The sequence below is a fragment of the Gekko japonicus genome, unplaced genomic scaffold (genome assembly GCF_001447785.1).
Source record: "Gekko japonicus isolate JY-2015 unplaced genomic scaffold, Gekko_japonicus_V1.1 scaffold889, whole genome shotgun sequence".
Taxonomy (NCBI): domain Eukaryota; kingdom Metazoa; phylum Chordata; class Lepidosauria; order Squamata; family Gekkonidae; genus Gekko; species Gekko japonicus.
The window spans coordinates 617,133-644,232 of NW_015165262.1; the positions used below are offsets into that span (position 1 = coordinate 617,133).

At 44.8% G+C, this 27,100-nt stretch overlaps 1 protein-coding gene across 3 annotated transcripts in view; it reads left to right on the forward strand.

Annotated features, from left to right (window-relative positions):
• The window catches only part of MICU1 (mitochondrial calcium uptake 1), a 267,507-nt gene that overhangs the window by 159,751 nt on the left and 80,656 nt on the right, over positions 1–27,100 (forward strand). For all 3 annotated transcript variants that reach the window (XM_015410185.1, XM_015410186.1, XM_015410187.1), the window contains 2 exons: positions 3,323–3,460; positions 18,452–18,560. In XM_015410185.1, coding sequence (XP_015265671.1) covers positions 3,323–3,460; positions 18,452–18,560 — 247 coding nt within the window. The remainder of the gene's footprint in view (positions 1–3,322; positions 3,461–18,451; positions 18,561–27,100) is intronic.

The following is a 27,100-nucleotide window of genomic DNA, read 5'->3' on the forward strand; positions in this document are numbered from 1 at the left end:
TGTTGTATTTCTGTGACTCACATCTTCATTGGCATGTTTTCTTTCCCAGAAGCGAGGAAACACTGTGAATACCAAATGTGCTTTAGGTTACATTCTTTGATCTTGCAGGGCACTTTGCCATAGCAGTTCTCCTTCCTAAGTAGAAATGGCCACCTTATACTGCAGTTCTAAGGTGACTGCAGATTGCCGGGCTTGATATTAGGATGCTGACTAAGAAAGGGACCATCAAGGAGAGGCAGGTTTGCTGCTGGAAATTCTTTACTTTTCTTTCTTTTTTTAAATTTCATGTTGTAAAAACACCCAGGGGGCAATCTTTTGCTTTTATTTTATTTTTCCAAAGCCCATCTTTTGGCATCTTGTGTAAACCCATATATTGGCAGAGTTGACTTCTTGTGGTTAAAGTTTGAAATCTGACATGCAGTTTTAAACCAATAGATTTAAAATGTCCCTCCTTTTTGTCAGTGGCTTGGGTTGTATAATTTAACAGCATTGTCTTAAAATAAATAAAGCTGCTGTGGAAACTAATGAGAACTTATTTAGCCTGTTAAGTGTGAGTGTAGGCAACATTGCTGTTAGAAGCATTACACAAGAGGGTCTTCTGATTTGCACAGAAAAAAATAAAAAATATGACATTGCCATTCATTGTTAACTGTAGTTGGCAGCATGTTTTGAAGTAGGCTTCTAAGTTTGGTTTGGAGGCAAACGTTGATAACTCTCGCTTGCCTGATTCATATATCACAGCAATACATTTAGCAAGATGAGGGAATGGGGCATGGAGCTGGAAGATTAAGCACAAGGGATGGGCACGAATCAGAAAAATGCAGTTCGTGTTGGTTCGTGGCTGAACCACGATCCAAATCAAACTGGGAGGTTTGACTGCGAACCGAACCAGTTCGTGGCCCTGCAGTCCCTGTTGAAAGAGACCACAGTCCAATTAAAAGGGGTTTGCAGACATTGTGAAAAACAGCTGAGCGGCAGGGCACTCAGCTGTTTTTTGCATTTAAAGGGACTGCACAAAAAAGCCTGAAACAGCTGAGCGGTGGGGAGCAGTTTTTTGCAGCTTTCACGGGAAACAGAAAGCACACATGGGCTGCGGTCACACGCAGCATTAGCCACGCAAGAGATACGGAAAGCAGGCGGAGTTTCCGGGCGCGATCTCACCAGCACATCTGGGGAGCGTAGCGCTTCCGTGGCACAACGGAGGCTTCCTCCCGAAAACGCGCAGCAAAAAACTAGTACCTCGGAGGTACTAGTTTCCGGAAACTGCGGGGCAAGGGCGGGCGTCTGATCACGTTTCCGGTGGCATCCGGCACCCGCCCATGTCCCCTTGCAAAGAAGTTTTTTTTTCCCCCCAAGTCTCCGTGGTTGCGCACACGCACCCAACCGAGCATGCGCATTCGTAGTGTACACAAAAAAAGAAAACTGCACGCTCCTTCGTTGCGTGCAGGCGTGTGTTGTGATCGACGCCTCTCCGTAACCACGGAAGCTCCACGGTACCTCCACAGAACCTCCACAGGAGGTTTGATCGCTTTACTGCGTGTTAGTTTGCCCCGGGGTAAATAGCCACGCTTTCCCCCCGCAGTTTCCTGCCCGTGTGACCGGGGCCATGGAGTCCCTTTAAACCCCTGCTTTCTGCTGTATCCATGAACTGCCATGAACATCACAAGCTTCGGTTTAGATCACTTCATGCACATCCCTGTTAAGCACTCAGATCACTGCTATGTTCCCAGCAATCAAACCATTGTCATGACTGTGATGTCAGAACTATTTATCAACAGCTTTGAATGCTTCCATGCATGCAAAGATGTCTGAAAAGCTAACTTTTTACCCCATTAAGCTTCTAGGTCAATGCAGTCTAGCATTGCACATTTATGTAATCCCATGCTAGTCAGGTTTGCATGGAGTTATATCAGAGGGCAAAAGAGTCTTGCTTGTGTGAAGAACAAAACAGGAGTCCAGTGGCATCTTAAAGGGTAACAAAAATCCGCTCCCAGCATAAGCTTTCATGCTTATATGCTTTTCAGATTATCTTTTTTATATGTAGGGGGTGAAATAATCCTAAACAATTCAGAAGCTGATTATGAACCCACCTTCACCTGTTACAAATTAGTCATGGCAGTTTTAAAGCCCTTTGTGGTGTGCTAATAAAAGCTAATGCCTTAGTTCCTGAAAAGAATACAGGCTGTTAGTAGAAAATGATGATGTGCATGTTTGTGGCTAATGAAGGGAGCTAAATGGAGATTCTTCATGGTTATAAAATGGAAATCACCTTTGCTCATTTTCAGGATGTTGGAGAAATGTGGATTGTTCTTTTGAATTGTAATTGCTGGTACATTGTTTCTAATTCAGGTAAAGTGAAGGTGTTTATCATGAAAAGATATCCAGAGTTGTGGATATATGGCTTAATTAGTCCTGTAGGTGAATGACACATGATTTTCCATCTATTGCTCAAACAGAAATGATACTGTGTGCTCCACTTACATGTGTGTTTACTGTATAAAGGTATTTGTGTTTTACACACACACACACACACAAAGCATGGCTGAGACTTATCACAGCCACAGTTTGCCAGACAGGAGGTGGGGGGAGGCTGGAAGGAGGCGACCAGATTTGGACCGCCCCTAAAGACCAAATTGGTAGCTGTCTGGGTTACTAGCAGTGACTCTGGTATAGAAGTGTGCTTTTTCTCTAGTCCCAGATAAGCATATTGGCCCTTCATTTTTCTCAGAGTGAGGCTTTGAATGCAAAAATGACATCCTTAGATTGACACCTTTTGATATTCCAAGTGAAATACTAAAATTCTTTTAGGTATTGCTAGTTATTTGCTTGAAGGTTGTTGAATGTGACATGTTCCACAACAGTGTTAAAGAATTAATCATGATGTTAACAAATGGAGCTGTTGCTACCCCTCATAGTATGTTGAGAAGTTTGAAAAAACAGGGATAGCATTTTCTAAAGACAGACTTGGAACTGAAGATGATTTGGAAGAGCCTGTTTTAATCCAGATAGAAGTGATAAATCAGGGTTTATGTTCATAAAAATAATGTCACCAAGAAGAATGAAACAAATGAATACAACACATAATACACCAGCTCTCTTATGAGCACTGCACATGAAATTATGATGATGTTGAAAATGCTGTTCCATTATCATTACAATTTCTTCTGCTCAAACCTATTTGTTTGCCTGCCTGGATTCCTGATTGATGCATCACGTTCTTGCAGATTGAAAGAGGAATTCTGAATAAACGTTTTAATGGTTTTGTGCCTGTATGAGATTTGACCCTGAATGAACCAGTTCTGTTCGTTCTCTTCTCTTCCAGTTTGAAAGACATGATCCTGTAAACGGTCGTATCACAGAGCGCCAGTTTGGCAGCATGCTGCTGGCGTATAGCGGAGTGCAATCCAAAAAGCTCACCCTCATGCTGAAGCAGCTCAAGAAGCACTTCCAAAATGGAGAGGTTAGTGACCTTTACGTGGTGAAGCAGAGAGAGGCTGTTATAAATTCTCTGCAATAATTGTCTTTGGCTGGATTGTAAAGTGATGCTTACAGAAAGGCTCACCCTCTGCATCACTATAAATTGGGCATTCGTGAAACTGACTGTACAATTTAGAAGAAGTCCATGACTACAGATGGTTATGAGCCTTAAAAGTTTCTGCGTATGCCAGTCTGCTCTCTAAGTCTTGTTCCTGAATAAACCAAAGAAAGATGTGTTAACCCACTGTTGTGACCTTGGCTTAATTGTCCATTATGGCTGTATATCACTATATTATGAACTCAGGTGAAGAAAGATAAATTATGGAAACTTGGCTCATAATTTTAAAGGGGAAAAGAGGTTGCAGCTGCTGCAGTACTTAATGCATAGTAAGAAACCTTGAATGAAACACTTGAAGCTGAAGCTGAAGGACATCTTTTGATCTGCTAAGTAAAGTAAGAATTTGTAACAATTTCACATCTGCTCCTTTTGAAGATGGATAGCACTCCTTTCTCTGATTAACTATTATTTGAACATAGCGATTAAACTCAATTGAGAACTGATGAAGGGCTTCTGTTTCTAGAATTAGTGTGACTGCTTCCCAACTATACCTCATTTCTTTAAGTGTTTGAATCTAGCTTTAAACAAAAAGGTGTAGAGCGTCCCCTTCCTGGTCTGATGGTGTCAGATCTGCTTATGCTTTCCAGCTTCTCACTAGAGTCTCAAGCTGCTGCATAATTCATATGGACTTGACACCATCAAATTGGGGCTCAGTAAGACCTGGGAGTGATATCAGCAAAAGACAATGCAGAGCTTTAAATGCACAGTTTTATTTTGCCAGCTCAAAACCAGCCTGATTTCTGGATGGTTTTTTTTTGAGACGGCGCTCGTCTTGATCTACACAGTAATGGAACTGTGTCCGTTCCCTCTGTTCTCCCTCTGTATATTTGTGTCTGCCCAGGAGATGATGTAGCATCTGGTGGAGTGAGTTCTATCCCACAAAAGATTATGCTTTGTCTTTAAGGCACTGCATAATTTCCAATAAATTCAAGATGAGAATTCCAGGTCTGAAATAATAGAAATGCAAATAGACCAGTAATAAATAATAGATGGAGACAAAATTGTCAGCTGAACAAATTAATGGAGTTGGTTGTAATATATTGGTATTGACAGAAATTACAATATTCTTCAGCTAAGAAACCAACCGTTGCATGTTTACTGAGGAATCAGCCTGGCTGTGAGCATTTGGCCTTACTGCCGGGTAATCTTTATTTGTTTCATATCTCTTCTTTCTACCCAGTGAGAACCCAGAACAACTTTACCTTATTCTCTATTTTATGCTCACCACAACCTTGTGAGGGAGATTAGGCTGAGCGTGTGACTGGCCCGAAGTCACTCAGCAAACTTCTTGGGCTGGGTGGGGATTTGAACATGGGTCTCACAGATTCTAGGCTGATACCCTAGCCACTTGGTGCAAAGGGTAGCAGCCTTATCTTGGTCTAACTTCTTGTCACCCAGTAATAATTTTGGGGTCTTCCTCCCCCACCCCCAAAAAAGTTATCTGTATGTAGCTCCTCTGGCTGCTCTAAGGTATATAGAGATAAGATTTTATTTAATGTAGAAGTCAGTCACTTCCCTGTCTTACAAACACCTTCATAAAGCTTTTGTTGAATGTATAACATGGTATATTTTTGCAATATCTGTTTTGTCTGATTTCCATCTTTTTTTTAAAGCTGCACTTTTAGCTTTCTGGCTTTATCAATGCATTCTATTCTTACTTTTCCTGATTTGGAAAGCAAAATACCTGATTTCTCTGCCCCATATGCTGTAGTAATCAACATCTCCCGGTGGTCCCTGGCCCAAAAGACGTCTGTTTAGCCTGGGCCAGGGCCTTTTCTGCCCTGGCCCCCACCTGGTGGAACATGTTCCCCATCGAGATCAGGGCCCTGCAGGATTTTACTCAGTTCCGCAGGACCTGCAAGATGGAGCTGTTCCGCCAGGCTTTTGGTTGAGGCAGCGGGCGTCCGCATATGGCCTCCCCGAGGTTGCTGTCTCCTACCTACTGGCCACCCATCTACCAGCATCCGGCCATAACAATCAGTATTAATGGGCCGGAATTTGTACCAGCAGCTATAACTACTTATTTGAAATGTTTATAATGAAATGTTTTATTGTGTTTTAAAACTTATTGTATTATTTGTGATGATGTGACTCGCCTTGAGCCCACTCACGGGAAGGGCGGGATACAAATATGAAAAATAAATTTTCAGTTTTTCTTTTTAGCTCTGAATTTAAAAGAATATCATTGTTCATTCTTCAAATACCACTAATTGAGTTTAAATAAGCTGAAGTCTGGTCAATGTAGACAGCTGACCCATTAACTAGATCTTCAGCTGACGAGGCCTAAAAATGACCAAATTAGCAATATTTGGATTTTTCCGCATGTTCAGGAGAACCTGACTTCTCATGATGTTCATAACATCCATCTCAGTTAGCCATATCTGCTCCAGACATTAAATCATCCCTCTAGATGATAATGTGGGTTTAATTCTAAAAATGGTAGTTCAGGGAATGATAATTCAGGAGAACAGCTCAGATCAGTAAGTGTGCCCAGCCTCCCACAGAACAGGAGATGGCAGAAAATCAGATGACCCCCAAATGTAATGGGGGTGTGATTGAAATATCATAGGCTTTATAGCTACATGTTGAAATAGATGTTGCTAGGTTTGAAGGTGCCACTCGACTTCTGCTTTATCATGGCTACATTGTTTAAATGACTATAGCCAGTATGAGCTATTGACTGACTCAGATGTAGCCAAATAGCTCTAGGATCATCCTGTAAAAATTGTGGAGGCAAAGGATGGTTAAAATATATGATTCCTGGCAGCTGCAAGCTCAACTTTTCCTTGTTGCAAAGAAACCTACAAGGCATAAATGTGACTCAGTAAAGTGAGGCTAACCAACCCTGACCCCTTTGGAAGACTCTCTTCGAGCCAGGGGTGACTTCAGTTCTTCAGGAGACCAATTCAGCCTTATGGCATCAATAACGTATTTCACTAGTAATGCTCTGGTGTCCAGCTCTGCACTGGAATGGTAATTCATTAATAGTTTGTAGGAAAGACAGCCTCCTCCAGAGCAACCTGGATACAATATTTGCAGTATTGGCAGAGACCCTGTGTTCTTTCACTCCAGAGGCATGTGTGATATCATTCAGTACCAGCTAATGTCTTATAGTCTTCTCCATTAGTAAGTTTCCTTCAGTGGTCTAGCCTGACCATTAAAGTTACTAGAGTGTTTATTTCTGCTTGCTCGCTTTGCATTCGAAGGGTCTCTTCACTGCATTTAACCTGAAGAGGGTTTTAATCCTTGGGACAATTGCTCACGTAGCAAAAAATACAGTTCTCATTTTGTTCCAGTTTCAGTGCTGCTTTACATACCTGATACCTTGGTGCCCTGCATGCTCATCCAGGTTCCTCTGGTCCATTGCTAGGATTAAGGGAATAGAAGCTGATCCCCAGAATATGTGGTGCACCCCAGCCACACATGCACCCTACCTTTACAAGTGAATTTTCCTTGTCCTTAGTGTGGTGTAGCAGTTAGAGCATTGGACTAGGAACTGTGAGACCCAAGTTTGAATCCCCACTCTGTCATGGAAGCTTGCTGGGTGACCTTGGGGACATCACACTGTCTCTCAGGCTCTAATGCACCTCACAAGTTTGTTGTGAGGATAAAATGGAGGGTAAGAGAGCAACATAAACTGCTTTGAGACCCCATCATGGAGGAGGCTGTGGTATGCATGGAGCAAATAAATATAACTAGGCTTGGCATTAGGTGATACTAACCACTGTTAGTTTAAACCCCAGGAGTGCTCTGAAGTCAGATCCCCCATGGTTCCTAATGCTAGGATGCATTATATTGCTAATATATATTAATATAATTATATTGTTAATGCATTATATTGTTAATATATATTAATATAATTAATGTATTGTTAAGCCCCGGCTGAATCATGGTTTGTGTTAAGTCGTTAATAATGTGAGTCAGAGAGAATGCTGAATTCAGGAAAGGGTGTGGAGGGGAGGGGATTCTCATATGAAGGAGAAGGTTGTAGACGGGACTGCGTGATCTTGCTCTCTTAACGGGGGGGGGGGGGGTTGGTCATGCAAGCAACCCAGGGCGATTCTGCATCTAGCATTGGCTCAACCCGTACTGACTGCAAAGTCACCCCTGAACGGCCATCAAACAGCCATAAATCTATGCAGAAGGTACCATAAAACCGATAATCAAAGAAAGTCAAAGGGCATGCGGTGTGGAGGGTTCAATAGGTGACAGCAGCATGCAATGCAGAGGGGAATTTCTGTCCCAACCTGGGTTTCCTAAAACAACGGAGGGGAAAGCCAATGCAGAATCAGCCCCAGTCAGCTTCTTGGAGCACCGTAACTTGGGGAAGGGTCTGTGTAGTGCTAATATTAATAGCATGGTTATGTGTGTGGCAAAGCTTCCTCAGCCCTGCTCAGCCATTCCCAAAGAGATCAGAGTCCTTCTGGGAAGTCAGACATTATCATCTCTGCCTGCTAGAGATGCAAAGGTCTGGGAGAAGAGATTCAGAAACAGATTTCCTGTGAATTGTTTTATCTTTTGGAATAAGGGGAAGTGCTTTTAAGGCAAGGTTTTTATGTGGAATGTACGAAGCTTTTTACAGTGTTAGAGAACAAATAATTCCTGTGTATACTGTAAACCTATGCAACATATTTTCCAGCATATGTTTATTGTTTGAATGCGACTAATCATTGCCCATACTATAATGTACATGACGGTGATTCACTGTTGAAAAGTTCAATGTTTTCAGAGTGATAAAGATTAACGCCGTGTTTAGATATCCTGCTATCCTTTTCATGAATGTATGAGACTTTCTGTCCAAATAATGCTGCTTACCTTTACCACAGAATGATTTCTGTTTTCAGCTTCTATTTTTTTTGCCTCTCAGATGGCAAAAATTAAGACATGTGCTAAGCTAGCATAGTATGTAGCACCTTGTAGCTCTCTATAATATGTAGCATAAAGTATAGCAGCTTGTTGCACCGTTTGCTGTACACATTATATGGCTTTTATTGCCCTTTTTAAAAAAATTGTAATCTACCTTGAGTCTCAGCAAGCAAGGCAAACTGTAAATTAAGTAAATAAATAATCTTTCTGGCTCCAACCGCACTGTAAGGAATACTCCATTTGCTATAAGTCTCTGCCAAAAACGTGGAGGCATTCGTACTGGCAACAGTGCATCTACAAAAGAGTTTTGTGCACACTGTTGTCCATAGCTGCTGGTTTCCCTGTAATTTCCCCCTGCTGCTTCATGACAGAGATTTTTTAAAAACAATAGTAAACAGTATAGCCCAATAACATTACATTGCTATGATCTATTAGTTCCCCTGAATATCCAGCTTTCGTTAAAAATGGTAAGCCTCTAATCCTTTCGCATAATAGCTCCACAACAGAAAGGACTAGAGTTTACTTTTTTGGAAATGGAAGCCGGGGATTCAAAGAAACTAAGAACATAAGAAGAGCCCTTCTGGATCAGACCAGTGGTCCATCTAGTCCATCTAGTCCAGCATCCTGTCTCACATAATGGCCGACCGTTTACTGTGGAGGGCCAACAGCAGGCCTTCCCCTGATGTTGCCTCGTGGCACTGGTATTCAAACATTCACTGCTCTGAATGCGGAGGTTCCTTTTAACAAACTAGTCATTTTGTGGCCACAGATGGTTATAATGTTATTGTCCTGTAATAGAGTAGCAATTACCATTTTTTAAAAGTCATTTTAAAAAAGACAACCCTTTGATGGAATGGCCAGAAAAAATGGTGTCTGCAAGAGCTGGCCTCAGGACAATGGCTGTGATGTGGGCAGAAACTTCAAAACTGGACTTTTTTCTGTGCAGACCATTTGCTAATAAACGTGGACTACATTTTTACCCCCAGAATAATTATACCAAACGAGGTTTAAGAGAGAATATATTAAGGATGGGGGAAAGCCTGTGGATGATGAGAGGAGGATTTTACATGGGTGCTTAAGAAAAGTAAAAGCTGTGGCTTGTAAGCCAAGCAAAACTTCTGTGTGGCTGCAGCTCCCCCCCACCCCGGCGTTGGCTATATTTGTGAGTTTGCTTGCAAAAAATGAAGGTATTTATACTGGTCAATGTCTTAAATGTATGAAATGGTACAATTCTATAGGCTAACTAAGGTATAACTGATGCAGTTTACGTTGAAACAGTAAAGTAAGTTGAGACTTGATGAGAAAGTAAGTGTTGCATATATTTCCCCCCAGAAAATCCCCATAGCTTTAAAGTACCAGAAACCTTACCTCCTTTCTCCCCTCCCCTTCAAATGAAACCAAGGAGAAAGGACATGAGCAGCTCAGAACAATGCAGAGGAAAATGAAGGTTTTCTCCTTAGCAAGCCTGCATCAGATGGTGCTGCTCATTCAGGTCTGTCTGAGAAGCTGGCTGGGAGAACAGCGAATTCCAGAGGTGCCAGCCATGTCCCCCAAACCAACTGTAGCATGGGAAGAGAAATGCTTCATGGGACCAGGCCAGCTGCCTAGGTCTCTCGTACCACCGGGTTCAGCTTGGATCCCCAGCAGATGGCATCTAGTATATCTGCTGTTTGGGGTGCCAGAGTACCTTCAGCTGCCCCTGCCCTTAACTCTGGCAAGTTTTCCCCCCTTGCTGAAGCAAAGGGAAAAAGAAACCCCAATGCCCATAGCCAAGCCTTTGACTTGACATTTTAAAGATGACCAGCCTGTCAGTCTGCTCATTTACTATAGATCTTAATGAATAGGTCCAGAACAGCTCTTCACCATTGCCAAGGTTTTGGAAACAGGGGAATAATTCAATATGTGCCACCTTTGCAAGAAATCTCTTATAAATGGCGTCAGTCTGCAGAGCCATCACAGTCTCAAGGGTTATTTTTCCTTTTCCTTTTTGATGAGATGGCCACTTCATTAGTAAACTCGAGAACAAATTGGGTTTTTTTGGAAATGGACTTGAGCAGAGATAAAAGGATGCAAAGGGGGCAATTGGTGTTTGCACTGGCACAGCAAACTTCTGACAGCATTTTGCTGAGAGCTGCTTAATAACAAATTAAATTAAAGGGACCATCCAGCGCAGCAAGTGCTCGCTCGCTGTCAGCACTTGTCATACTAGGAAGGGCTGTCTTTCAAAACCTGGGTTTTTAAAAATTGTTTGCTTGCCTTGGCAACTGGCGTGTGCACCAAAATACTGGTTTGTCCAATGTGCTTCCTCTGTACCTTTTAATTCTGCATTCGGGTTTTTAAAAAGTGAGTAAATGAGTGTCTTTTAGTTTCCGTGGACCTTGACAAGGTCAGTTGCACAACAACACAGGGCAGGTAAATTCATGCTGTGAATTGCAGCGTTTGTCTTCAGGCACGGTGTACGATCCATCCATCAAAAGACTGAGAATCTGTTCGTGACTTTCTTTTACAAAAGGACGTTTCTCCCCTGCAAGGCTCAGATGCTAATTCCTGGAAGATGCTTGGAAACTGTGCTCCATGGGCTGAGGCAGGGGCTTTGGAATCTGCACAACTGTGGGCTGAAGTAGGTCTCTGGGAAATTCCCAGTCCTGAGTGTGTGTGTGTCCCGCAATACATGCACAGCAAGGGAGGGAGAGGTTTGTAGGTAAATGAGAGGGTGCATAATCCATTCCACAAGCACCATTTTTCCTAGGTAATCTGTGCCCCCAGCCACCTCTCCCTACTTGTGGGAAGTGCCTGGCTGACGGGGCTCCAAGTTGTGCACAGGTAACTCAACCCAGGTGTGGCAAGGGCCTACAAGTGGAAAGCAATGGGGGGAGGGCTTAAGCAGCCTCCATCTGCATTCTGGGGATTCTGTATTTCTCACTGAGTATCTAGTTTTGCCTTATTCCTCCCGCTGTACTTCAGTACATCACCCAACTACCAACTGGAACCCATTCATACAATCATGGAGTTGGAAAGGGCTTATAGGCTATCTAGTCTAGTTTCTCCTTCATGCAGTATGAAAACATTCATGGCAGATGGCCCTCCATCCACTGCTTGAGAGCTTCCGGTAAGGAAGACCCCACAACTTCTTTTTCTCCTCCTCTTTACCTGTTTACCTGTTATGACATTATGCATTCAGCCCTGACTTGGCTTGGGGCCCTCTCTTTGTCTTCAGAGAGTTATCTCCTATGAAGATTCATATCCTAATAAACTAGTTAGCAGCTCCCTGTTTTGCTTTATTTAAGCTGCCACAGATTAGCAGAGCTCCTCTTCTGAAATAATGTAGTGAGGGTGGCACTGGCACGACTAAGTGTTTATGGCTTCGGATGCTGGGACTTGTGCCTATTAAATCACAGTCTTATTTATCATCTCTAAAGCTGTGGATGAAACAACTTGACACCACTAAAATTAACCTAACAGAAACAACTACACTGAATCACCAGAGTTATGAAGTAAGGGGTACACGGAGCCTTCTGAAATAATACGCCTCAGCGCATGAGCCTGTGTACAGCGCTAATATTTTACCGAACAAGAACGATTTAAAATAACATTCACTTTAATAATTCTGCATATGATTGAATACACAGGTTTGTTGTGCTCTCTTTGTGTTGAGTTGTGGTACCAAGCAATGCAGTAGGCCTCCGTGACTGTCACAAGGATCTTCTCTTCCTGTTGATTCCGTAATCTTGCCCTGAAGCATCCTGTTTCTTCTCGGTAACTGAACAGATCTGCAGGGAGGAAGAAACCAGTTTCCTTTACAGACTCCATCCCTACCAAGCACAAGTTGCAACCATTGTGTTAAAACTGTAGGGGGCTGGAGAATGGTCCCTTCTGTTGATCTCCAGAAATGAGAGCAGGGGAATGAGAGCAGGGGAAACCATTTCATTTGAGGAAGGGCTGACATTTATAGAGACAGACTGATGGGATGGAGACAGCTAGGATGGGGAAATCTCACAGGCCCCAGAACAATACGTTTTCACATCCTGGGATAAAAATCATGAATCACTTTGATAAATGTCAGCCCTTGGGGCTGCTGTATTCTTGTGGGCTCCCAGAACCAAGAGCCTAAATTGGCCCAGCACCTCCAACCTTCCTGGGGAGTGGAAACTGAGAAAAGAGCCGTTTGCTCTTTGTGTGTTTGGGGGAGGGGGTGCAGCCAGGGAGCTTCCTCCATGCATACCACAACCCCATTTGCTCCAGCCCATGATGTGGGGGCAGGGGACAAAGCAAGTGCCAAGTAACTCTAGTTTTCAAGTTTAGGTTACAAACCTTTCTCTGTTTACTTTCCCTTAGAACCTGCACCCTAATTCTATAGCCTGTATACCTTCAGGAGATGTTAACAGTGGAATAAATGTTTGTGTTGTTTAAGGAATAAAAAGACTTCATTCATTCCTACTCTCCTGTCTTGCTATGTCCAGTTATCAGATAGGCCTGTTTGATCTTTCTCCTGGGATGAGAGGGGTGTGACCAGGAGTTGGTGATTGTGGCTACCAGAGAAGAAACTCTTAAGTTCTTAGGATAGTTGGGGAGCAGTGAGGGATTCCCGCAGGGCTGGTTGGGTTTCCCTTGGACAAATATCCCCCCCCAGCCTGCGGTTGGGGTTGCCTCACCCTCCTTTGCTTGCCATTTCGGTGAGAGAAAGAGAGAAAGAGAATCCCTGGTAGGCAGTTACATGGTTCAGATTGTTACAACATCAAAGTGACAAGGAGAGCACTTGAGAAGGAATGCTGAGGTTAAACCTCTCAATTTCACAGCTCACTAGATTATCTCCTTCATCCAGGCCATTGATTTCCTCTGATTCAGGTGTGCCTGTTTGAATCAAGGAGTTAGAAGGGTCATCTAGTCTACCCCCCCACTAAAGACGAACCATCCTTCCAAGCTGCCCTCCTGACAGATGATCTGTAAAATGGAGCCACAGGCCAGCTAGGGATATGTCCCATGAAAGTGCTTGCAGGGTAACAGCACCATGGTAATCAGTCCCAAACCATACCCTTCATGAACAAGATGCAGCTGCACTCTCTGACTGATAAGTCATCAGAATCCTTTTAAGGCTGTGTTGTGTGGGACAACCTGTTCCCTCACTCTTTGGGGATGATAGATTTTGAATCTTAAATAAAACCTTTCAGACTTAGTGCACAAGAAACTTTCCACTGTAGTCAGTACCTAGCATGTTCAAATTCTTCTCTCAAACTAGAGTTTTCCCAGAATGCTGTGTACTGGTTGGTTGGTTTCTTTTTCATTTGAAACGTGCTGTTTCTAATGGGTCAAATGTTTTCAGGTAACTTAAGGAAAAAATAGTATGTGAGAGATTACATTTTAACTTGAAATCAACTCAAGGAGGCTGTTCCCGGCCTCTTTCCCCAGGGCTTTGATGAAGCAATAAATGTTATTAGAAATTCCACGTCTCTTTTTTTACGAGATTCTCTAATTGTGATGTTGACGGAAGGGTATTTGTTTGAAGCACTCCGCAACTCACCCCAATAATTGGACAGTGTTTCCCTAATTCTCTCATGATTTTATCATCCCCTCTTTGCCTCTTGGGGCCATGCTGGGCTTCCCATGAAAGCAAACCTCGAGTGAATTATGAATGACTCCCCTGAGCTGCTGTTGCCCTGTGGGGGGAAGCATACAGACCACCCCAACCCACCCATGCTTACCACTGTTACTTACTGATAAAGACCTCTTTGCAGATCCATTCAGAAGTCTCTCAGTGTCTTGTCTAAGTTGACCCTTGGTTCACACACACCTAATCTTCTCGCTTGAACTTGCAAATGAAATCGATTTTACAATAATAGGCTGTGTGACTTCAATATAAAAAGAGAGTTTCATTTTAAATGGTATATCATTAGACCAGAATGAATTCATAAGACCTTTTTTCAATTACATAGCACATTGGCTTCTAAGCAAGAGATAAATTAACAGGTCTTTGAAAAATGAAGCCTTTGATTTACCAAATCATTTCTTTGGCATGTAAAAAGGGTTTTGCAGGTCAGTCAGAGTTATTAGCATGGTGGGGTGAGGGACTGTTGCTGTCTGCTTCAGTATGCCTGTGTCTGGCCCTAAAGGTACTTCATGCAATGAGCAAATATCAGGCAATGTAATAGCCAGTTTTGCAATTAATATGGAGATGTAAAATGAGCCTCTCAATTCTGACATGGTCTTTTTGCTATTCAATGTTTCCACTTACCACTCCATTTCCAATATTTTGACACTTACTGTTGGAGAGGGATTTCAGCAAATGAGTTTTGATCTGTGTATTGATTTTTGTGCAAAAGGGATCAGATGCACAGAGAATAGCAAAATTATGAGCGACAGGAGCCTTTTCTTCCAAGTTACTATGCCATGTCTGTGTGGAGGCATGCATAAATCTGTGAGTTTTTGTCACCAATGATGTGTCTTCTGTGTTCTGCTCAGAGTATTTGATTTAAGGCTGTGATAAGAACCAGGCATTTTTCGTGAATCTTCAGTGCTTAACTTGTCAGTGGTAGGATAAGTAGTGTTGCAAATGAAAATCAGACTGCAGGTAGAATAGGTGAATACTAGCGAATGAACCGATCAAAATGAGGGTAGAGAAGGGTTAACGGGGGGGGGGTCGAACTCATTTTTTACGAGTGCTGGATCTGACATAAATGTCACTTTGTTGGGCCAGGCCATGTATGTCATGAAATGTAATGCCAGGTACCAGAGATATAAACTTTATAAAGGACAGTAGCTACTAAGCTCTGAGTTGGTGTGTCCGTACTGCAAGGCCCCATGAGGTGGGAGGATGCAGAGGAAAGTCCACATGGGCGGACTGGAGAGCCAGCGGTACAGCACTGGGCAGATGCCCCCATGCTGCCTGGAGAGGGGGAAAACCCTTCCCCAGCTCACTTCTGCCGCCAATGCTATGAGCCCAGGCCCCAGGGTAAAAACGTGAAGTGGCTGGGTGTTGTGAGCTCCCCCCTGCGCCTGAGCCACCATGGAAGGGGACTGGGATGACGCTGAACTAACTCCTCCTCTGCTTGCGGAAACGGGGTGGTGGCCCAAGCATGAGGCCACATGCACAGCAGGACCCAGACCAAGAAAAGCCTGATAAGCCGGAGATGCCTGTGCAGCAGTGGTCACCTCCGGCCAAGGACACCAGGTGATCCATGGTCGGGCAATGCTGGATTCAAGCCAGAGATCATCAGCAAGCTGTGCCACCACCACCACCCCTGCAGCAGCAGCCACCCCAGGCCAAAGGCCACTGGTTTATCTGACAGGGGAGTGACCAGCATAGCCAGAGATCACGGGCACTACCCTCTCATGAGGTGGCAGCCACCTATGGCTGAAGACTGCTGGGTGTTCCATGGGGGAGGAGGCCTGCCCGCTGAGTCATGTGCTTGATGGCAGGACTAGGCCTCTGATGTGTGGAAGAAACTGCCAAAGAATGTGTGCCCCCCCCCCCGGACCAAAGCACAGCCACCACATGGGGGTGCAAATACAGCAGCAGTGCTAGCCACCAGCAAGCCCCAGCAGAGGATTGTCTGTGCCCCCCATGTGCAAACGCCGATCCCCGCGGCCATCCGGGACAGCATTCCTGGAGATGTAGGCAGAGCAGAGAGGTGTGCAGCCTTGCTTTGGAACCCTGAGCCAGCATGAATGCAGCTGCGGCAGCTCCCAACTTACCACTGAGGTTGCCATTGAAGCGAAGGGGTTCTGCTTGACTGTTGCAGACAAGGTTGTTCTGCCACACTGGAGCCATAATTGGAATGGCTCTGCCCACTGTCCCCCTTCTGTTCCCTCAGTCACACCAGTTGCTCACAGGCCAGATAAAAACCCTAGCCGAGTTGGTTTCAGCCCCTGGGCTTTAAGTTTAATGCCTCTGGGTAAATATCCTACAGATCTGCCACCACCAGGGGGAGGCTGCTTGGGCCAGAGGAAAGTGCACTGCTAGCAGAAGGGGTCCCCAGAATCTAACCCATAATACTTAACAACCACACATTCTTTCTCCAAGTTACAGTTTAAATCTTTGGGGGGCTGTATCTGTACTGCCCTTTATTTGGTTGAATGCTGTATTGTGATCAGTTTTAGCACATTTGTGCTTTTTTAGCTTCAGGTTCTCCCACGCTAGAAGCAAATAACCTTTATCCACAAGTCTTCAATTAATCAGGGCCATAGCCTGTCGCCTGCATAGAGTGGGTCTTCAAAGAAACAGAATTGACTATTTCCTTATAACCAAGAGGAACTCAAATAAGCCTGATGCAAAGCCCAGGTGCCCAAGACTTTTAGTACCTATGAATAGTCACCAATGTATACATCGAATCAGCACCATTATTTTTATGGTCAGAAGCTTTTATGTTTTATCTTCCTTAAATAACAAACTCCGTAAGTTGCCTCTTGGCACTCATAATTTAGTTAGACATTTTCCTGTCCTAAGAGCAAGATCTTGCTGTTTAAATGGAAGTGGTAATATAACAAATTAAAAACATGCTTTTCACAAAAACCAGCAATGATACAGTGAGGATTTGTGTATTTAGCTCATTTTATAGCCCACCTTTCTCACTGGGACTCCAGGGGAATTAGAAAGTACAGAAAGAGGGAAAAAAATTAATCATAAAGTGGTAGGACATCAAATGAACAGTGCAATAGGACTAGAAGTATGAATTGCATGACAATGTGAGCAACACTGTGAACATACAGTATAAGACATACAGTGAACAGTGCAATAGAACTAGGAATACAAAACTGAATGCCAGTATCAATGTGTTAGGAACTGGAATACAGAATTAAATGACAGTGTGAACAGCAAACTGGCCAGGCCAGCGTACTGCGAGAAAGGGTTATTGTGAGGATAAAATGGAGGTGGAGAAAATGAGTTTTTAAGCTGCTTTGGGTCCCTATTGGAGAGAAAAATGGGATACAAATAAATATATGAACAATTCTTAAATGATTCACTAGCCCAACCTTCATTGTGGCCATGCTTCAGATGCAGACATTCTTGGAAACTGGTAGACATTGTGTTGTTTTGGTCACCCTTGGATCTTTACCTGGCTCTTTTTTAAAAAAGTAATACAATTTCACAAGGATGCATTCTTACACCTGCTGTATTGCTTTATATGGTATTTGCCACAATGGCAAGTAATAACACTAAGAACCCAACCATTAGCTCTACTTTTTGAGGAGGAGGAAGAGACGAGAAGCGAACGAATCCATGACTTCTTCCACAGTGCTTTTGCAGTGTAAGAAGTTGAAGCCAGGAAGTTTCATGTTTTTCAAAAAGTTGTTTGGTTCGTTTCAGTTTTCACCCTTTTTGGATCCTCAGACTTGCTTCTGCTTGTGCTGTGCCCCACCCGTTGTGATTGTGGTCCTCTGCGGCATAGGCCAGGCTGGCCCAATCCTGTCAGAGCTTGGAAGCTAAGTAGGGTCGGCCATGGGTAGTATTTGGATGGGAGACCACCAAGGCAGTCCAGGGCCACTATGCAGAGGAAGGCAAAGGCAAGCCACCTCTGAATGCCTCTTGCCTTGGAAACCCTGCGGGGTCAACATAAGTTGGCTGTGACTTGACAACAAAACAAACCAGAACAATATTGCAGAGTGCATTCCATTAGCTCCATGGACTTTTCGGCTCCTTGAGACTCTGCACTTGTGCGAGCTCATAAAGTGAGTGTTACCATTCTAAACCATCTGTTAGCTTGACACCTGTCCATCCTGGGTGTTCTTTGGTGACTGTGTAGGCTGGGGGAAACTGACTTCTTTTTAAACAAGGCTGAAGTGGGTGGTCTGCTTATTGTACAAATAGCGGCAGCAGTTGGAAGGCATAGGTAGGCTTGCAAGTGAGCCATAAGCCGAAATGTAAATATTATGATGACATTTAAAATAGGCCATACAAGACTACAAATAAGGTTGTTGTTTTTTTGCTTATTTGAATTTCCCATAAGATTTCTTTGGTTTGATGGTAAACTGAAGGTATTTTGTATTCCATTACAGGGCCTGACATTTGAAGAGGTAGAAAACTTCTTCACTTTCCTGAAAAATATCAATGATGTGGATACAGCTTTAAGTTTTTATCACATGGCTGGAGCATCTCTTGATAAAGGTACTGAATAGTTTGTGCGTCTTATACTGTATTGTCATTTAAGAGAGAGAGAGAGAGAGAGAGAGAGAGAGAGAGAGGCCATTCACATGGGCCAGTGATGAACCCTCACCTGTTGTGTTTATGGGATTCCTCAAGGTGGGAGGAGTCGTTCCTATTCTTGTTCCACTTTGGCCAGTGGCCACTAGTGCTAAAAAGGCCTAGCCAGATAAATTAAACTCCTTGTATGTGGAAAATGTACAATAGCGCTCTTTCTGATGTGCTAGCTTTCTACATGAAGGGAGTCCTTTTATAAAGTAGTAGTCAGAAATGAGGTTCCCCCAAGTGGCATAACCTGAGAAGAATTATACTGCATGAATCAGCTGGGGCTGGTGTTGCATTTAGGTGGGGTTCTATTTGCAAGGATTATGTCATAACTGGTTTTTGCCTACTTTAGAACTTCTTAAATATTTGTGGTTAGCTTAGTTTTGACCTTGTCATAGAGGATGGAATAATGGCAAAAGGAATTATTTGGTTCCGTATTCTTCCTTCAGTGCTCTGTGTTCTCATCACCCAGTTTGCCTGGACCCCACTTGGGAAGGAGGTGCCTTTTCATTGCAGTGCTCCTTTATAAAAAGTGCTTTGTCCTGATAGCTCTTCCCCAGCACCACACAACGTGGCATATCAATATACTGAAATGCAGATGGTGTTTGAAATCATCCTAGTTAGTCATTGATGTCATTTGCAGCAAATCAGTCTCCTTTTTCCTGCACAGCCTTGTTATCTCTTCTCAGGTCTGGTGCAGCTGACTTAATGTTTCCCTACTTACCGAAAGACTTTCCAGACAGTGAGAAACACTAGCAGAACTGGGAAACTGACAGATTTATAAATAATATAAGAACAATATTTGCATACTTGATGTTGAGGTAAACATGAATTTTTTACAGTGTTCCAATTCTGTGTGAGTGTGCCGTGTCTTTAGTGTGTGTGAAATTAATGGAGGAATGTTGAAGGTTTTGAAAATGAAGGAAGACTGTATTTTGAGCAGGATTTGGGGTGCCGTTCTGGAAAGGCAGCTTAATGTTTTTGAGAGGGACACAATGCAGCTAGTATCTCCTCTGTCGCTGTGGCAGTTTCTGTGTTCTGGTCCCTGTCCATAGGGTCCCTGTCCCAATTATGTCAAATTTTTGTCACTTTTGGTGGTGCCGAGTGAAAATGTTGTTAGCCCAAGCTGCTCAAGTTGTGTGGGTTTAGCTCCTTCCCCAGGGTTTCTAGCAGTTAAATCTCTGTGTGGCTGGATGCCTCTCCACGTGCATGAATGTTAAGGTGCTACACAGGTTGCAGTCTGTCTCTTAACATGGTGGTGAGGCACATGTAGAACTGTTGAGGGGGCAGTCTTCGGAACAGGGAAGCTGCTCTGGTCTCTGCGGGGGGGGGGGGGCTCACCCCCTCACTGTGGCTTCACTCAGGCAGCAGCTCATGATCCCCTGCACTGCCTGAGAATCGGGAAGGGGGAGGAAATCAACTGTATGGAAGGGAGGGAGGAAGCACCCAGCTGGTCGAGCCTTGAGCTGCAAACGGTTGGCTGGAAAGACAGATTTGGGGGCTGGCTGTTTCTCCTTCCCAATCCCACCATTGATGGGGCAGGACCCCCCACAGTGATTCTGGGGTCCCATGTTGAAGTTCTGCTCAGGGCCCCAGAATCACTAAGACTGCCTCATTAGGGTAATTTTTCTCCCAGGTGTATCTTTCACTCAATCACCCTCTTGGCTTTTTAAAATGCTGCAGGTCAGGCTGTTGCAGGGTAAATGAAAACAGCACAGCAGCTGGCAGAATAGACCGTCTAACAGCTTATGTGGTGGGACAGTGGTCCTTAGTAGGAGGGTATAAGTGGCACATGTATGTCCTGTTGTTCACCTGTGAAACGTTGGCAGGTGCACCAGAATTGGGGACCGCTACGTATTTCAGGTGATGATTTAGAATACCGTTATTTAGGCAGTTTCTTTTCAGTATGGTGACAGAGTGCATTTATCCTACTTTATATAGTATATTCTGCTAACCAAATCAGCAGCTCCACTAAATGAAGTCAAGGCTATGTTTGCCATTTCTCTCATTAGTACCTAAATAGCAGAGGAAGGTTGATCTTCCTGTGCACTGAATTGGAAATGGATTGCCTGACTGTTGAAACAGTGCCGTTATTTGAACATTAAATATAACCTGTGTGTCCAGCCTAAATCGTTCCTTGCTCCATTGCAGCATATGCTATTTATTTATTTTTTTAATTTTATTTTTATACTTTTTTACAATGCACAAAACACGGTAAACATAACCAGGAAAAATAGGGAGGTATAGATTACAACAAGATAAGAATTAGAACCATTGGGAGAGTACAATTTGTAAAAATAACAAGACAGTCCCGGCTATTAACTATATTTACTATGGTAACTCTGTGTTTATTCATTACTCTGCGAGGTAATCTCATTAACACAAAACTGTCCCTCGTTCCAAAAATGATGTATCTCCGGGCAACTCCACCAGCAGTGGAGGTACGACCCAGCCTGCCCGCATCTCTTCCAACATGCAGGGTCATTACTGCTGTTGTTTCTGTTCAGTTGTGTGGGAGTCATGTACCATCTTGTGAGCAATTTAAAGTTCTGTAATCGCAGGTGGAATATTGTAGAATTATTTACTGGAGAGGCCCAGATTATTTCCCAGTCAGTGTCACCCCACTGCTGGTTTAGATCTTCTTCCCACCGAGCATATGCTATTTATAAGACTATAGCAGTGTTGCAAACTGAAAGGAGTGGGTAGGGGGTGAGAACTGCCTGCATCCCATTTGTTTTCCTCAGTGGTGGTAGTTAGCAGTATAATTATTAACAAGGGTACAACCCTTCTAAGTCCACTGAAGTCAGTGGACTTAGCGGGGTGTACTTGGGATTGTAACGTAAAATTTGTTTCTAAAAAATAACACAGTAGGAAGTGCAGGTTTAGAATAGTGTTTGAGTCCACTTTTCTTAATGCCTGAAGAGTCAAGGTATAATTCCTGATGACGGAATTACCAACACATCATTTAAAAATCAAAGCCAAAGCAAGCAAAAAAACCATCTTTCACAAACTCTCCCAATGCTATGTCCAGTGCAACATCTGTGGAATCATCTTGCTTTCCAAGTTTTATAAGCCTGTGTGGCAGCACACGCCTGCTCTGCCTTGCAGGCCCTATTCCACCCTGCCCTCCAAGGCTTTTGCAACACCTGTAGAGGCTTTTCTCTCTCTCCAGTAACTTGCCACTACCACCTGACCTTTGTACGGAATTGCCCGCTAGGAGGGTCAGGACTTCCAGCTTCCCTTCCATGTTCTGAGGCCTTGACTCTGTGTCTCTCTCTGCCCAGCATCCAGTCACCACAGGGACAGTTCTCTGCCTTGTGCGCCCCTGGGGAATAGCCACTTGCCAACTGCCTGCCTTCCCCCGGTGTTTCCTTTAAAAATAGTGAGGAATTTCACATTACCCTTTTTAACCCGTTTTGAAGCCGTTTTTGATCTGTCGTGGATTAAACCGGTATAGGGCTGCCATTTCACACATGGCTTTCCCCTTCCAGTAAAGAGCTGGATCTGAAGCGGTTTGCCATTTCAGACTGCACCGCTTTACCCCCGCTGTTTTTTGCCCGTGTGGGCAATCTCCGGCTTTTTTGGGGGGGGAACATTCGTTCTATAGCGCTATAGTGCTATAACACAAAAGTCCAGGCATTCCAATGGGGTTGATATAACACTGTTTCCCCCACTGTTTTTTGCCCACGTGGGCGATCTCCGGCTTTTTTTTTGAACGTTCGCTTTAGAGCGCTATAGCTCTAAAGGCATTCCAATGGGGTTGATATAACGCTGTTGCACTATACCGTTATACCGTTATAGCACTATAGCGCTATAAAGCGAACGTTCAAAAAAAAAAAGCCGGCGATCGCCCGCGCAAGCAAAAAACGGCAGGGAAAAAGCGCATCGGAACCGGGAGAGGAAACTGAAGGCTTCTTGGAAGTGGTTGACAGGTAAAATGCTTCAGCCCCGTTTCCTAAATGGGACAGAAGTGTTTGTGTGTGAAATTACAAATATATTCCGATAGGGAACCGGTTCTAAAACGGTTCTGTCTGAAATAGCAGACCAGAAACCGTTTGGGAACCATTCCTCTTCTGGATTATATCATCTGTCTGAAATTCCTCAGTGTGTCTGAGGTCTATGTGGTACAGAGAACCACTGCCAGACTCAAAAGTGATAAAGTATTTATTAAAAAGAAAATGTTTACAAGCAAACTTTTAGCACAGCACCAAATTGAGCAAGGGATCCAAAAGAAATGGGTAAAATGCAAATCCTCTGTCCCTCTCTATACATGCCCTATCATATGTTCAAGTATAGGACAGGCCCCTGTAGCTTAGGTAGTTACAAATCCCTACAAAGTTTTCATTACCGTGACACTCCCTCCAGCTCCTTAGGCCAGCACATGATCAAAAATGGCTACCTTCCCAGAGGAGAGGTCTGTTTCCTCTCATGGCCTCAGCACCCAAGAAAAAAAAGACCTTCTTGTTGCAAGTAGTTTTTATCATATCTGTCTCTCCACCCACTGATCAGGTCACGACGGATCAAAGAGGCTGTTCCTGGAGATCTCCAGGGCATTTTCTTCCTGGAGTCCTTCTAGCATTTCATTTCTCCAAGCCTCTGATCCCTTCTAGGAGGAAGGGGGAGATATTGACACAGTATCTCTCCTTCTAGATCGATTAGCATTTGTATGAAAGTGAGCTATGTCTGGGAAGCAGTTGAACTGACCCCCACACACACACACACACCTGGTCTCTGCCCTGAGGAAAAAAACTTTTTAAAAAGTGAAGGTTTGGCTTAGTTCAAACCTCCCAGGAAAAAATACATTTCTTCACAGCCTTTGTTGAGGATTAGAGGGAGACAAGCATTTTCTGAGTGAGGCTCCATCCCTGCAAAATCCCCGCGTCGCTCTTTAAGCTCACCTGGATAGCCCAGGCTAGCCCAATCTTGGAAGCTAAGCAGGCTGGGCCCTGGTTAGTATTTGGATGGGAGACCGCCAAGGAATAGCAGGGCTGGAACGCAAAAGCAGGCAACTGCTAATCACTCCTGAACGTCTCTTGCCTTGAAAGCCCTACAGGGGTGGCCAGAAGTCAGCTATGACTTGATGGCCCTTTCCACCTCCACCACCATTCCCTGCAAAGGGTGTTATGCTGCCAATGCATTTGTTGTTTATTTGTTCATTCTCACACTTGCACATGCACACACATTTTCTCTTCACACACTTGTACCAAAGCCTCAAGTTTGCTTTTGCGACAGAAAAATGGCTGGAAAAATTCAGAACTGAATATCCTGCAAGTCAAACAAGATGAGATGCTAGGAAATCTATCAGAGGCGCTCTCTGGTGGATTTTACTGATCAGTGCCATAAAATGGGAGAAATGGTTTCTTAATGCCTCCACATGCTGTTTTCATAACCTCTGTTAGCACACACACACACCCAAAAAAGCCTCTGCAATTTGCCCCACAGGAGGAAACAATATAAGCACACTGATTGCATCAGTGCTCCCTACAGCAGGGCAAATATAGCACCACTTTTGCAGAGGACTGTGCAAAGACCATGGGGAGAAGAAGAGAAGAGACTGGATCTATACTCCGCCCTTCACTACCCAAGGTAGTCTCAGAGCAGCTTACAAACGCCTTCCCCTTCCCCTCCCCACAACAGACACTCTGTGAGGAAGGTGGGGCTGAGAGAGCTCTTGACAGAAACTACTCTTTTTCAAGAACAGCTCTTATCAGAACTATGGCTTGCCCAAGGTAATCCAGCCAACTGCAAGTGGAGGAGTGGGGAATCAAACCCGGTTCTCCCAGATTAGAGTCCGCGCACTTAATCACTACACCAAACTGTTAATCTACCCTATGCTGCTGCTCCAGTCTGAATATGGGACTTCCCATGGTTGTTGTTCACCAGTAACAAACATGAAGGAGATCCACACACAGATCTCCCAATGTCTCGTGTCATTTGACTATGAATCCCAGTCATCTTTTTACAAAGGGCTCTTTTCTCACTGCAGCCCTGTTCCTATTAAAGTTATGGGTCAGATCCTGTGAAAGAATTGCGAATTCACATCTGTCCTGTCTCCTCCTCCCTTCAGTAGTTTCCTGATGGGGGGGAACTTGAGGACAAAACGCCATGTGTGGCAGGGGGCTGCAGTGCGATAGGGAAATTGGACACAACTGCCCCCTCTTCCACCAGTGGCACGAAATGGACTTGTGGCCAGTTTTGCCCAACCTTCAATAATCATCAGAGCCCACAACAGTCTCTAGCAATCCTTAGGCTCTGTTGTACGCAGAACTCAGAAGACCAGGCATACATGCTGAGAATTGGCATGAAACAGCTGGCTCAGACTCTAAAAGGACCGCTCTTTTGAAAGAGAGCTGCATTCAAAACCATGATGTATGAAAACATTTAGACAGCTTCCTGAGTGCTAATGGAAAGCCACTGTGGTGGAGGACTTGGTGTTGGCTTGTGGGAACTTGCGTTCAGCCAGGAAGTTCACTTCCATTCCTTTCGCCTAATCTATCTTTTAGGTTTGTTGTATGTGGATAAAATGAGGTGGGGGAGACCATGTGTGCTACTCTGAGCTCCTTGGAGGAAGAGCATGGGGGGACTTATTTTCATTCATTTTTGGCACCAGGGTGTTCTGAGACACCATATCCACTGTATTCTAAAACATGTGTAGAAGAGATTAGTGTCCTCCAAGTTACCTTGCTTGGTGTTTCTGCTTCTTTTGACCAATCGGTTTCCATTTAACAAAAGCAAGTTTGCAGAGCATTCCAAATCCTTGAGCATACACAACGTGCATGAATATATTGCAGAACGTAGCACTATTATAAGGGACGTGCAGTTGAGTCACAAGCAACTCATGGTGACCCCATCCACAGGGCATTCCAGGCAAGATATGAGCAGAAGTGGCTTGCCATCCTCTGCGTAGCAACCCCTGTCTTCCCTGGTGGTCTCCCATCCAAGTACTGACCTTGGCCAATTCAGCTTAGCTCGTGAGCTCTGATGAGCCTGCCTGCCTGCACAGATACAGAAATGACGTCCTCCACTGAGACTCATAATTGTCGATCATTGTTGCTGTTTATTCGGTTGTGTTAGCTGTTCTAAACAACCATTCTCATAATTGGCATTGACTATGAAGAATGTCTTTTGCCACAATTGCAGGATACTAACAAAGCATTGTGGGATCTCTGCTGAATGTAGAAATATAGACTCAACACATCACAACTTGACAGGACTATTTAACAAGTCTGCTGGAAACATTAATGCAGCAGTAGTCATAACTCATGTTCCTACAGCTCCTTTAGAGAGGGAAGATGTAAGGTCTGGATTGAAGCTTGAGGGGACTAAAAAAATGCTAGGGATAAAGAGAGATGATTGATGGGCACAACCCTTCTCTGTAATGCATTTAAAATACTAATCAGTGACCTTGAAGAAGGTTCTTGCTAATTAGTTGGTTGTAGAGAATTCAGGAAATTATTTCTGTTGGAAAGAATTATCTCTTCTGTTCCCAGCACCTCCTTTGGAGTCAATTAACAGGTGCAGTCCCTGGTTTGAAAAGTAAAAGATTAATACTTTATCTGTTCAGGGCCTTTAAAAACATCTGGTTTCATCTTTTTTGCTGTAGAGAAGTTTGATGATGTGCCTTGCATACAGAGGTCATTTCGGGGGGGAATGCGAGGGATCGCCGTTCCCCCGGGTGAGGTGCGGGGGGCAGGGCACATGACGAAGCCCCACCCCCTGCTTCCGGCCGCCCCGCTTCCCCTTGCCCGAAAGCACCATCGCCAAGATGGTGGCCCCTCAGCCGCTCCTCAGTCCAGAAGCGTGGAGGCCACCGTGCCCTGTGCCAAGATGGCCTCTCCCCAGCTCCTCCTCCTCCCCCCTCCGCCCCTTGGCAGCTGCCAGGCTTGTGGCGGGGCTGTCGGGCTGGGCGGGAGTCGCCCACCGCCACCTCGCCGCTCCCCAAGGCCAGGGCAGGACTTTGCACCCCGGCAGGCAGGCAGGGCCTCGCGCTCCGCCGGGGGTGGCGCAGCCGCGGCGGGACTATGCTGGCCCTCGTCGCCAGGAGCATGGTGAGTGGCAGGAGGCGCGGCGCTGCCGGGGGGTCTCCGGGCGCGCCTCGGGGTGCATCGCCCAGCCGGGGATCCGGGGGGGAGCCCGCCTGCGGGGCTTTGCAGAGAGCCACCGGAGGGAGGGAGGGAGGGGGCATTGCAGGGCAGCCCGGGGGTTGTTGGGCGACAGCTGCACAGTGGGGGGGAGGAAGTTCTCGTTTGGGGTGTTGCTTTGCTAGAGAGTCTGGACCGGCCGCGTCGCAGTGGCAGCTGGAGCTCCTTGAGGCTGCCGCTGGGGCTGCCCAGCGCCTTGTCGGCCGGTTTCGCCTGGAAGCAGGCGTTGGTGCTGGGGCTCCCCTCGTCCCGGCTGCCGGGCGAGGAGCTGGGCTTGCTCCCCTCCATGCCGCTGCCCGGAGAGGAGGTGAGCGCTCT